This window comes from Podarcis muralis, chromosome 17, assembly GCF_964188315.1.
Source record: "Podarcis muralis chromosome 17, rPodMur119.hap1.1, whole genome shotgun sequence".
Lineage (NCBI taxonomy): Eukaryota > Metazoa > Chordata > Lepidosauria > Squamata > Lacertidae > Podarcis > Podarcis muralis.
In genome coordinates, this window is record NC_135671.1 from 779,238 (window position 1) to 792,960 (window position 13,723).

Consider the following 13,723-nt stretch of genomic DNA (forward strand, 5'->3'; position numbering starts at 1 on the left):
TCCTTCCATGGAGGTTTTTAAGCCGAGGCTGGATGGCCGTCTGTCATGGATGCTTTAATTGAGATTCCTGCATTGCAGGGGGTTGGACTAGATGATCCTTGGAGGGCCTTCAAACCCTACGATTCTATGATTCTATTCTATGAATAAATCATCCTCTATTAACACTAGCTCTGTTTTAGTGTTGGGGGGAATACCAGTTGTCTGTGCAATACATGGCCACTACAATACATGACCACATGTTTAACAGGCAATAGCAGTGCTAAAATTATTGCCTTCTTTTGGAGTCAGGTGACAGGGCAAGAGACAAGCAATGGGTGAGGAAGGTTACTTCCAGTTGTGAAATTCAACAGCAGGAGCTGTCCACAGATCATTTATAGCCAATGAGAATCTCTGCCTCTCTCTATTGCATCTTTTCACATAGGCAGCAGCTACCAGGACAAGCCTGTTAATGATTCTGGGGGCATCGATCATAACAAGTGATTAAGTGTCAGCAGGATCTGATTCACTTTTCACACACCAGGGGCAGAGGTGGCTGGTACCGAAGACTACTAAAGGGCAACCAGAAGCAGGTATGGCAGTCATCGTCATCAGCAAATAAAATTTGCACCTGAAAGACTATTTTGGAAAGGAAGTGAGTCAAATTATGACACAATACCATGGCAGGGCTTTGCTCAACAAGTCAAAATCTAGTTTCCTTATGCACTTGGCATGATAGAATAAGGATTAAGAGAGTAAACTGGGAAATGACTTCTGGGAAATGATATATAATGAACTGGGGGAAAATGTTGAAAATAACTTTTCCTAAGAAGCCAAAAGCTTTTTTTTTTAAGGTATTATAGGACTAGAGATCCTGAAGGACCAGAGGAAACTATGTCCATGACCACTACTGTGCAGACTCTGTTAACCCAGAAATGGAAAGATGGTACAACTCCAACCAAAGAAGAGTGGCAGACAAAATGGATGAACTACACTGAGATGACAAAGCTTACAGGAAGAATTAGAAACCAGGAAGAAGAGGTCTTTTGAAAAAAAAACGGGGAAAGTTTATAATGTATTTGAAAAGCTATTGTAAACAATTACATACATGGGTCAGATTGACAGAAAACTTGTAGTAAAACTTTGAACTATGGATTGACAAAGGATTTATAAAAATAGAGTTATGAAAGAGATGCAGAGGAGAAAATAATTACATTAATATCCACAATGGGGGGTTTAAAAGGGATTATATGTTTATGCATTTAATTCATTTGTTTATGTAAAATAGAAAATGCAAAAATAAAATTGATAAAAAGAGAGTATGGGATTTAACCAAGCTTTAACCAAGCTGAAAAAGTATACCTGCAGTGGAAAAAAACTTTAAAAATTCAAGGCAGCAGTTTAATATGTTTGCAGGGCCAATCAGAATAAGATCTATTATTTGATTATAGATGTAAACCCCAAAAATGTTAAGCTTTTACCCTCTATCTTCAGTACATTTTATTTTATTGCTATGGCTAGTGGCTGATGCAAATAAAATTACTTCTGTTATGTTTAAGACATAACTTCATCTGCTGGGATAAGGCATAAATTATAAGTCACTGGTGTCAGGAAGGATTTCCCCTCCGCTGGAATCTCAGACTGTATACCTCAAGTATACTGAAAAGGTATGAACAAAAACACACCAAATAAAGACTGTGGAGATCATTCTCTAAGACAAAGCTCTTCATTGCTCTCTGGAGATCAGCAAAAATTTCTAGTGCTGCTACAGGTGAAAAGGAAGAAAACAAGGTAGCAGAGCCGAGATGTGTTGGGCAATATATTTCTGCCAAGAAAAAAAGAAACATTTATGATTGTTATTATTATTAATTAAATTTGTATATTGCTCTTCATCTGTAGATTTCAGGGTGGTTCACAGCATGAAAATACAAGATAAAACCACAAAATACATAATTAAAACAAGAACAAAAACAAAATATACCAATAACCTCCCTCCCCACCCAACACATTTAAAAGGATTTAGGATGTTAGCCAACCAAAGGCCTGGTTGAAGGACAATGTTTTTGCCTGGCTAAAGGTGTATAATAAGGACGTGGGTGGCGCTGTGGTCTAAACCACTGAGCCTCTTGGGATTGCTGATCTGAAGTTTGGCAGTTTGAATCCCTGCAACGGGGTGAGCTCCCATTGCTCGATCCCAGCAGTTCAAAAGCACGTCGAAGTGCAAGTAGATAAATAGGTACTGCTCCAGCGGGAAGGTAAACGGTGTTTCTGTGCGCTGCTCTGGTTTCGCCAGAAGCAGCTGAGTCATGTTGGCCACATCAGCCAGAAAAACTGTCTGCGGACTAACGCCAACCCCCTCGGCCTGTAAAGCAAGATGAGCGCTGCAACCTCAGAGTCGTCTGCGACTGGACTTACCTAGCAGGGGTCCTTTTACTAAAGGTGTATAATGAAGGTGCCAGGGGGAACTCCCTGGGAAGAGCATTCCACAAATGGGGAGCCACTGCAGAAAAGTACAAGTGTTTTACTGTTCATTTGCAAAATGCTTTGAGGCTTTGCTGCAATGAACTAACACAGCTAATCCTCAAGAATTTGTCTTTAATTATCCTGTTTCTTAAAATTTTTTTTTTGGGGGGTGGGGGTGGAATTCTCATATCTTTGCAGACTAGGAACCTGAGACGGTAGGATCAATGACAGATTCATTTCTGAACTGAGACGAATGTAAGAAGTATAATTTGATAGTATTACACATAGCCACATGAAGCTGCCTTACCCAACCACACCTAAATCTCTAGTGTATATTCTTACTGGATCTCAGAATAAGGTCTGCGGCAAAGCCTTTGCTATTGCTGGCTAGCCTATTCTTTTAAAACTGATTCCAAGGTCTGAACACCGTAAAATTAATAAATGAATCATATCCAGCAAACCAGATGAGGAAGTGGGAAGGAAAGAAGATAATCCCTGAGATTCAAATTAAACCTGACTAAATGCCCTTGGAGTTGTAATAGCTCCTTCTATGCAATTTTCTACGCAGTAAAAAAGGAAACCTGAACTAGGGTGTGCAGCCTGATGAGATACAGAAAGGCTGCAGAGTCGCTTGGCACTGATCTCTCCTGAATAAAAAAACAAAAAACCTTCCATGGGTTTTAAACGTCTCAAAACTGTCTCAGTTTTGTGAGTGGGTACTGGGAAATGTTGCCTCGCACCCTAAATAGCAAAGGTAAAGGTAAAGGGACCCCTGACCGTTAGGTCCAGTCGTGGCCGACTCTGGGGTTGCGGTGCTCATCTCGCTTTATTGGCCGAGGGAGCCGATGTTTGTCTGCAGGCAGTTTTTCCGGGTCATGTGGCCAGCATGACTAAGCTGCTGATGGCGACCCAGAGCAGCGTATGGAAAACGCCGTTTACCTTCCCGCCGGAGCAGTACCTATTTATCTACTTGCACTTTGACGTGCTTTCGAACTGCTAGGTTGGTAGGAGCTGGGACCGAGCAACGGGACCCCACGTCATGGGGATTCAAACCGCCGACCTTCTGATCGGCAAGTCCTAGGCTCTGTGGTTTAAGAAGAAGCCCTAACAGATTATGTTAGACTACTTGACACCAAAGGCCCTGTTTGTATATTAAAATTTAACCATGATTCTCTTAGTTTCTAATAATTTCAATTCCTTTCTCTTCTAGTTGCTTATAAACCCTATTGAGACCTCATTTACCATATTTTGTCAGTAATTTATCTCTCTCCTGCTCCGAAGTTTTTGTCCCTTGTCTCTTTTTTATCTCAGTTCCTTGATGCAAATCCCATGCATCACAGCTTTCATCACCTCCTACTTGATTGTTATCAAGTCCTCAGAAGCATTCAGTGAATTATTCAGTGAAATAATTAGTTAAAATTTCTTTCAGTTTTTCTGCACCACTTGGTGGTGACTAAAGCAGAGAGTTAAAGCACCACATGGGTATGTGTTTTTCTCCCTAAAGCTTCCAATTCCACTGTGACTAGACCATGACCATTTATTCTAATGGCACCAATATCGGCCCCTTTGGAGATCAAACTGACTTTACTGTCTTTGAGACTTTTTTCTGGTAGGTGATAGACCTAGTGCAGAGCAATAATTACAATCTTGGTTGATGTTGCAGCTACATGGTATCCAAGCGGTGTCAAGTGCATGATTAAAATGCCTTGAATTTATGGAACAAACTACTAAACAATTGACTTCCTTTGAGTCTTTCCTCCTTGCTGCCCCCAGGGACAGGACAAAGGGCACAGTTTCCAAATTGTAGCCTATTTTGTAAAACATTGATTGGGAAGATTTCTTAGGGCTTAAAAGGGTGTGGGAGGGTGACTGAGTCATAGAAATTAAAGAACAAGATTGAATCAATTTGTGGAAGAAGCTGAGCATAGAGACAGCATCAAAACAGGTTAGAGAAGCTATGCTCAAGGTTGCACATAAATGGTACAAATGTTTGCTGCTCCAAATCTGCATGTTTCATTTCTTACTTTAATATGCAATCCAAATGCAAATGTGAATTTTACCTTTGCCTGTATCAGACACTGAAATCAGGATAAATTCATTCTTAAGCAGCCACTTCACACAAGCATCTATAGAACCATGGCAATTTCTCTCCTGCTCTGTCCCATTGTCCGAGAAGTCTTTCAGACTTGCACCAAAGAGTGTACAGGAAGCATAACTCTGGATGTCTTCTGGAGAGCTAGCTACTCCATTTACTATGATCTGTCGGAATAAGAATTTAATCAGCATGCAGTACTTGCTAAAATGATACCGCAATTAAATCTGAAAGGAGACCCTTTTAGACGGAAAGGACACACTGCGCTTCTAAAATTTCTCAGTGAACATGTCAAGGGCACTCAGTCTCTCACAAGGATACCCCCTGGGCACAGAGGTATTTGCGTATGCATGTATAGATTTCCAGAATTTTGCAACTACATACCATTCCAGAATGACTAGTAACAGAAAAAGTGTCTTCAGCGCTTACATGATTCACTACAATAAGAATACAAAAAAGATGCTTCGGCTCAGATGGCTTTAAGAGAGGATCAGACATATATATGGAGGAAAGGTCAAGCAAACAAGTATTCGTCAGTCTAGTGAAATAGAGATCCTGTGTTTAGGAGTAGTATACCTCTGAACACCAATTGCATGGTACAGCATGAGACTCTTAATCTCAGCGTCTGGGTTGGAGCCCCACATTGGGGGAGAGTATCAGAGAAGAAGCTCAGGCCAGGGAGCAAACGGCCTTCAGCTCCTAAAGTTGACCTGAGAATACAGTGGTACCTCGGGTTAAGTACTTAATTCGTTCCGGAGGTCTGTACTTAACCTGAAACTGTTCTTAACCTGAAGCACCACTTTAGCTAATGGGGCCTCCCGCTGTTGCCTCGACGCCAGAGCACAATTTCTATTCTCATCCTGAAGCAAAGTTCTTAACCTGAAGCACTATTTCTGGCTTAGTGGAGTCTGTAACCTGAAGCGTATGTAACCCGAGATACCACTGTACTTTGTATCATTTCTTTGTCTTGGTGGAGAGGCAGCATATAAATGCATTAATAAAATTAAATTCTGGCATAACCTTGCCATTTTTGATGCATGATGCTTTTCATCAGTTTTATATATTTTGATCACACTGCTTCAGAGTCTGAAGATATGCCACACTGTCACCCTTCGGTAAACTGATATACAGTGATACTGTTCCCAGGACACCCTTCCCTGCCCTTCTCCTCCATTCCATCAGATTTATGCCCAATATAGGTTTAGCAGGGACGCAGGTGGCGCTGTGGTCTAAACCACAGAGCCTAGGGCTTTCTGATCAGAAGGTCGCGGTTCGAATCTCTGCAACAGGGTAACAGGGTGAGCTCCTGTTGCTCGGTCCCAGCTCCTGCCAACCTAGCAGTTCAAAAGCACGTCAAAGTGCAAGTAGATAAATAGGTACCACTCCAGCAGGAAGGTAAACGGCGTTTCTGTGCGCTGTTCTGGTTTGCCAGAAGCGGCTTATTCATGCTGGCCACATGACCCAGAAGCTGCACGCCGGCTCCCTCGGCCAATAAGGCGAGATGAACGCCGCAACCCCAGAGTCGTCTGCGACTGGACCTAACCGTCAGGGGTCCCTTTACTTTAATATAGGTTTCCCTTTAAAATTAAGTATTCCAATTCACTCATCTTTGCTCAGAGGCTTCTAAAATTATCATATAAACACCTAAACACGCTGCTCCTTTCCAAATGTTTCCATCTGACATGTGCATTTCCCCATACAGCAATTTGGCTTCTTCGACTAGCTATCATGTCCGTCTCCTATTTCTTCCACCCCAACCCCATTTGGGTAGTCAAAAACCTTTTCATCCTCATCTCCAAAATCAATGCTCCTCAGTTACTACCAACTTAACTGCCCCCCACCCTCCAAATGAGTTTAAAAGCTGCATCTGCCACCTTTTTGATGCTGAGCAACCGCAGCCTGGTTTCATTCTGGTTTAAGGGCAGCCTTCCCCTATTGTAGAGGGACAGCTTGTCCCAAAACACTCCCTAGTGAAAACTATGTTTCTTCAAGTCATTTTGACCCAGGGATGAATTCTGCCCCCAGCTCTGACAACCTTCTCTTGGGCAGGCAAATACAATATGCCGAATTGTAAATATGTTGTAATTAGTTTTACCTGGTTGTTTCCTAGTTTTGCCTGTTTTTTTCCTTTTTTTCCCTTTTTTTTTTTTTTGCTTAATTATATTTTACTGAATTTGCATTATTGCTATTGCTATCTTAAGCCTAATTCAGTGGAAAGGCAGGATATAAACTTGACAGATAAACAAAGGAAATAAACCTCTGTTCACCCAGATTATATGCTGCCATCTATGCTTGATTCAAGCAACATAGTCCCCAGCCTACTTTGAGTGTGAAGGATCACAGAAATTAGATCTAAGAGTGAAGGACTCACAGGATCCATTTCCTTAAGTACACCTGGCAGCTCCTTCACCTAGCTGCATAGGTGGAACTTAATGCTGAAGGTGGATATTAAAAGATGAAGTATTTCTACAGATGCATTCACCCCTCAAATGACTACAACCCAAAAGCCTGCAGGTAATAAATATTGATATATGCCTTGGGAGCAAAGTTTTATTGCCTTAGCATGAGCGTTACATACCTCCAGGATTGCCCGTATCATACTTGAAGTAATTTCTTCTCCCTCTTGGCTCAGCAAACAGCTCCGCACTGGCTTGAGACAGCCCTGGAGCAGAGCAATGCCTTTGGATTTCTCTGTGGTCTTGCACACCAGAATGCTCTCGCCTACCAAAACACACCAATTTCAACCGAGAGAGGGAAAATGCATTATTTAATAACCAGTGCATACAAGAGTCATTTTAATTAATAAGCAGTTTCATTATTAATCAAATCAATGTTCGTTAGAACCAAGAACAGGTAGGTCAAGTGGCGCAAGAACATTTAAACTGAAAGCAGGGATCACCGGAGTTAGGAACAAAGGTACATATTTTGTTCTTCTGCCCTGCTTACTTTCTTACAGAAAAATGATTCACTATAGAGGGCACACATCAGTGATTCAAATGGCAAAGCAGATGGGGGAATGGCAAAATCTTTGCAGATATATCACTAGGGACCATTGGCTGGGTACAATCTGTCCCCTTTCCTATAAGAAAGAACAGAACACACATTGATTCTGACTGGATCTTGAATTCCTCTTCCTCTGCATACAGCTGTGAGCAAGATCAGGGCTTGGAGGCTGGGCAATTATTGTCAACTATTCAACCAACTGACCAACTATCATTTCACCAAACCCAAACATTCTCAAGCATGCCATGAACTGAACAACCAACGTGTCAGTTTCTCTCTTTTACTGCATCATATCATCCGACAGCAGTGGCAGGTAGAGGGGCCAGGCCTCTTCCTCCCAACCTTTATGGGTATCTGGGTCACACACAGACACACCCTCATTTTTTGGTGCCTTTTTCTGTGCTTAACATTTATAGAGCACATATTCCCCCCCCCCCCTAAGAACTGTACACATATTAAAAGATAAGGAGAAGGGAGGGAAAAGGAAAACAAGCACTGAAAGCAAGCAGCTGCTTCTTCACTGGCCAATGGACGGGGTCAGGTTGGCCTCCACTCTGCCATTCAGCATGAATTAGCATGAACATGCTAATTACAATTTTGGGAATGTTCTACACTGTAGATCTTCTCTGATGAAAACTGCATTTTAGATCAAAACATGCAATTAAGCTCTATGGCTTGCACCTATTTATTTTCTTTGAACCTTGACTGCATAGGGACTGCCTCTTCTTAATATGGAACTATGTTACACCTGTTCTCTCACTCATTTTCCTAGCTTTTTGGCCTACTATATGGAAAACTGCCCACTCTCTAAACCTATAGCAACTTTCTGGATGCCCCTAATCAAGTGGGCATTAGCCCAAGAAAGCCTAGGCCACAATAATTTTGTTGGTCTTCAAACAGTCAAGGAACTATTGTTAGTCACAGCTAGAACATCTGCACTTACCTACGGTGTCTACTCCCTTCCTTCCAGCTCTCCCGGCCATCTGTTTGTATGTCAAGACATCCAATGATCTGCCTCCAAACACAGGAGTTCGGATGATTACCCGGCGCGCAGGCAGATTCACCCCAGAAGAAAGTGTAGAGGTTGCTACTAGGACTCGAAGCACTCCTTGACGAAAAGCAGTTTCAATGATGTCTCGTTCATCAAATGTAAGACCTAAGATTAATATACACTTTGAAATACTGGCATATTAACCAATGGTGGCAGATAGTTATTGAGGCAATTTAATCCTGGGAAATCAAGATTTTGGAATACAGTTCAAATCCAAATATTGTTTTATAGCATTAAAGTAATTCCACTTGTATACATATACTCCTCATTCCTGACAGTTGTTTTTTTTAAAAAAACACCTTCTGATAAAACGGATTTCATCAGCAGGATATCAAGATTGTGCGAACTGCCTCCACTGAAAAGCAAGCAGTATGAAATTCATAGAATCATAAAATTGTAGTTGGCAGTGACCCTGAGGGTCATCTAGTCCAGCCTCTGGCAATGCAGGAATCTCAACTAAAGCATCTCTGACAAATGGACATCCTAAGGTAAAGGTACCCCTGCCCGTACGGGCCAGTCTTGCCAGACTCTAGGGTTGTGCGCTCATCTCACTCTATAGGCCGGGAGCCAGCGCTGTCCGCAGACACTTCCGGGTCACGTGGCCAGCATGACAAAGCTGCTCTGGCGAGCCAGCGCAGCACACGGAAACGCCATTTACCTTCCCGCCAGCAAGCGGTCCCTATTTATCTACTTGCACCCGGGGGTGCTTTCGAACTGCTAGGTTGGCAGGCGCTGGGACCGAACGATGGGAGCACACCCCACCGTGGGGATTCGAACCACCGACCTTTCGATCGGCAAGCCCTAGGCGCTGAGGCTTTTACCCACAGCGCCACCCACGTCCCTAATGGACATCCTACTTCTGCTTAAAAACCTCCAAGGATGGAGAGTCCACCGCCTTCCAAGGGAGTCCATTCTACTGTCAAACAGCTGTTACTGTGAGAAAGTTATTCCTGATGTTTGGTTGGAATCTCCTTTCTTGTGACTTGAAGCCATTGGTTGGACTCCTAGCCTCTGGAGCAGGAGAAAACGTAAGCGTGCCCCATCTTCCAAGCGACAGCCCTTATTTGAAAATGCCTATCATCTTTCCTCTCGGTCTCTTATCTAGGCTAAACATACCCAGCTCCCTCAGCCATTCCCCATAAGGCTTGGTTGCCAGATCTTTGATCATCTTGGCTGCCCTCCTCTGCACATGCTCCAGCTTGCCAATATCCTTTTTAAATTGTGGTGCCCAGAACTGGACACAGTACACCTGGTGTGTTTCTGACCAAGGCTGAATAGAGCAGGACTCTATTACTTCCCATGATCTGGACACTATACTTCTGTTGATGTAGCCTAGAATAACATCAGGCCTTTTTGCTGCTGCATCACACTGTTGACTCAGGTTAAGCTTGGGGTCTACTAAGACCCCTAGATCCTTTTCACATGTACTACTTGCAAGCCCCCCATCTTATATTTCTGCAGTTGGTTCTTCCTGCCTAAGTGTAGAACCTTACATGTTCTCTGTTGAAATTCATTTTGTTATTTTTGGCCCAGTTCTCCAATCATCTTAAGGTCATCTTGAATCCTGATTCTGTCTCCTGCAGTATTAGCTACCCCTCCCAGTTTGGTGTCATCTGCAAATTTGATAAGCATCCCCTCAATTCCTTCAGCCAAGTCATTTAGAAAGATGTTGAACAACAGTGGACCCAGGACAGAATCCTGCAGCACTCCACTTGTCCCTTTTTTCCAGGATCATGAGGAATCATTAGTAAGCACTCTTTGGGTAGTGCTGTGTAGTGTTTGATTCATAATGGCTATTTCACTTAAAGCTACAAACATGAAGCATGGACATGCATGTGCCTACCAGTCAGAAACGTCATGGCAGGCCACACACTTACACACTCAGACTGATGTAGACAGATAAAATAGTACCAGATGAACACACCCCAAAGGCATACCTGCATGGTGAAAAGCTACACCCCATTTTATAGTCCTCTGAAGCACGGAGTCCAAACCAGAAGGCGAATGCTTTAGCTGACCTATCAACTCCTCTATCCCTTCTGTGTCCAGGGCTACTGGTGAAAGGGTGGACATCTTCTGAAGGTCTTTACATAGGAGGGAAAGCATATTGTCATGTTGTGTGTAGTCTTCAAGCCCCAGCCCTTCCCCAGCCCCTTAAGTTTGACTCACACTTGTGCTGGAGATTATAGAATTCCCGAGCAATGATGTCTGACAATTTCTCACACCAGTTCTTAGATGGGCAGAAAATAAGGACAGAATGGCCATTCTGAACAGTCTCATAACACAGAGTCACCACATGGTCCTCATCATTCTAAATAGAAACATTTTTTTAACAAGCAAATTTCATTTATCACTATGGAGGTGGTGATCTTGAAGCCTTTTTCCAATTCCTTCTTCAATTCAGAAACTCAAAAGCTCAGGATTGAAAATTATGTCCTGTTCTAAACAAGTGCCCAAGTCCTCCACCATGTGGTGTGACTGGGTGGGACTTTGGGGCAGGATTCACCTAACCAGCGCCATCAGAAGTCCCACTTAAGAATTTGTGCTTGCACAGCAAGGCTTCCCCCCTTCTCTTCAGCCCACCCCCTTGAAATTGGCTCTGGGAGAGGTCAGAAGAACCCCCAGAACAGCACATGAAGGGGAGGAGAGGGGAGACTGGCAAGCTGTTTCTGTCTGGCAAGCTGAAGAGCATGATGTTAAATTCCACCATTTTTGTTTGCCTGCCCTGCAACTGTGACAGGTCTGTTACAATCCTAAACATGCCTACTGTGAGGTAAGGTACACTGAACACATGCTTTTGGATTATACCATTAGACAGAAGTCCAGAACTTGCTAAATTATTGGTCAAAACCTGGAGATAGGAAAAGATTGCCCATCTACCTACTATGTGATACAACATGCTTTGACACATTACACACCTATTATACACTTAAGGGTTTCATTTTAAATTTTGGCAGCCAAGCAGCATTAAATTAAGTAAGACATATCCTTAGCAATATCTAGTTACCTTTATATGCAGCACAGACTGGATTTCTCTCACAACTTTAATGGAGGAGTCATAAATTTGGCTGCCAATTTTCACTTGCTCTACAAGGGGCACCGGTCGGAAATCTGTGTGGTATAGCTTTGCATTTAGCCAGGAGGCCAGAAGACCCAAGTTAGGAAGGGTAGCGCTCATGCCTACAATTTGTATTCCATTTGAGAGTGGTCCAGGCATGTTTGATTGTCTACAAGAAAGAAGAAAAGAAAGCCGAATTCTTAACAGTTATTCCATTGGAAAATCGTCTCACAGGAAACTAGATTTTTGAGATCTTAAAAAACAAAGACTTATCTAGTCTACTCACTTGTTCTTCATTTTTCTGGTCAAAAACTGAACCTTTGTCAGCAGGAGTTCTAGCAGATACCCTCTCTGAGGATCCCCCAGCATGTGCAGCTCATCTACAACTACTATTCCTATGGAACAGAAAGGGAGAGGCTACAGATATCAATTTACCTATTGTTATTTTAAATTTCTATACCACCCTTCACCAAAGCACATTCTAGGCTGCTGCAGAACATAACAAAAGAAAAAAGCAATAAGATACTTTATTGCATTTTTTAAACTTGAATAAATTTGAATAAAGTGCAAGGCCCAGACAGCTATACAGTACTATTGAATTTTAGGAAGCATTTAAAAGGGCAGTTAGCTGAGCTGTTTTCATACTGTAGAGAAACAGAGTCTATTCCTAATAAATGGATGGATGCAAATATCATAACGACACTTAAACTTAGAAAGGATGCCATCCAGCCAAATAGTTAAATGAACCCTCTAAATTTTAAGCTCCCATACTATTTTATTGATTTATAAAAGCATTTAAGAGTCACTTTTACTCCAACAAAGGGCACCCAAGGTGACTCAGAAACCTTAAAACTAGCACAAATATCAAATTTAATTATGGGTTCTTCCTTTAATTTTTTTTTTTACTTTCAAAACAGTTCAGACATATTTCTTTAAAAAATGCTGGTAAAGATATAAACATCAGGAAATTTACTAACAATAGCACTCTGACTTAAGATTGCTATTGAATGAACTGACAAATATCTGTAGATATACCTACAATTTTTCAAATCAAGTCAGTGGAATGCAGACCAAGCTGCTATAGAAATTATATACCATATTTCCCCACGTATAAGACAATGTTTCTTGCTTTAAAATTTTAGTCCAAAATTGGGGGCCGTCTTATACACAAATGGTTAATGCCAGGGGTTCAAGTTTGAGTTTGGGCTGTTGTGGGAGGCCTGGGCTCAGGTTCGAACTCTAGTGTGGGCAGCCTGGGTTTGGGTTCAGGTTCGGGGTCTGGCGGTTAGGGGTCAGGGTCTGGCTCTGGCCCAATTTCTTAATTTTGTGTTAAAAAAATTAGGGGTTGTCTTATACATGGGGGCGTCTTATACACAGAAAATATATACGGTATATATTGTGCAAAAAGAAGATGACTGATAAGTCCAACTGGGAGACCACTTTTCTCACTGTTTCTTGATAATGACAAATGCTGTTACAGCTTACCCAGTGAGTCCAGTATTTTCTCCTCTATGAGTCTGTTGATCAGACCATTAGCTCTCTCAATAGTGCAGACAGCAACATCCAGGGCAGAGAAACGGACAGCAGGGGAAAGACTCCCTATATACCCCTCCACTTGCACACCTACGTCTTGGAACACTGCCTATTTGCCAAAGAGACAATGTACATATTTTCACATGTTTAGAATTTTGGCATGCGCTGTGTAAAGCAGTCAACCCCACATTGTATTTTGAAAGCAACTCATCACTAGACAATCCCTCACCTAGGACAGGTATCTGATTGACCACTGTGAGAACAGGATACTTGACTAGTTGGGCCATTTACCTGATCCTCCAGGCTCTTCTTATAGTCAAGCCTGATGAAAAATGAGACCTCGGGGTCATAGTGGCTAGCTAAGTGAATATAGCCCTGTGTGCAGCAGCTGTGAAAAAGGCAAATCCCATACTTGGAATCACTGGGAAAGGGACTGAAAATAAAACCTTTACACAAATCTATGATGCAACCTCGTTTGGAATGCTGTGCACAGTTCTGGCTACCTCCACTCAAATAAGATGACCATTCTTCCCCAAAAATCTGTCAA

General features: G+C 42.3%; 1 protein-coding gene across 10 annotated transcripts in view; it reads right to left on the minus strand.

Annotated features, from left to right (window-relative positions):
• POLQ (DNA polymerase theta) overlaps positions 1 to 13,723 on the minus strand; it is a 43,851-nt gene that overhangs the window by 25,337 nt on the left and 4,791 nt on the right. For all 10 annotated transcript variants that reach the window (XR_013391148.1, XM_077921356.1, XM_077921355.1 and 7 more), the window contains 9 exons: positions 13,129 to 13,285; positions 11,930 to 12,038; positions 11,593 to 11,812; positions 10,755 to 10,896; positions 10,523 to 10,669; positions 8,478 to 8,690; positions 7,110 to 7,252; positions 4,500 to 4,698; positions 1,662 to 1,801 (listed from right to left, as the gene is read on the minus strand). Coding sequence is in view for 9 of the 10 variants with exons in the window: in XM_077921356.1 (XP_077777482.1) it covers positions 1,662 to 1,801; positions 4,500 to 4,698; positions 7,110 to 7,252; positions 8,478 to 8,690; positions 10,523 to 10,669; positions 10,755 to 10,896; positions 11,593 to 11,812; positions 11,930 to 12,038; positions 13,129 to 13,285 (1,470 nt within the window). In the remaining variant the exon portion in view is untranslated. The remainder of the gene's footprint in view (positions 1 to 1,661; positions 1,802 to 4,499; positions 4,699 to 7,109; positions 7,253 to 8,477; positions 8,691 to 10,522; positions 10,670 to 10,754; positions 10,897 to 11,592; positions 11,813 to 11,929; positions 12,039 to 13,128; positions 13,286 to 13,723) is intronic.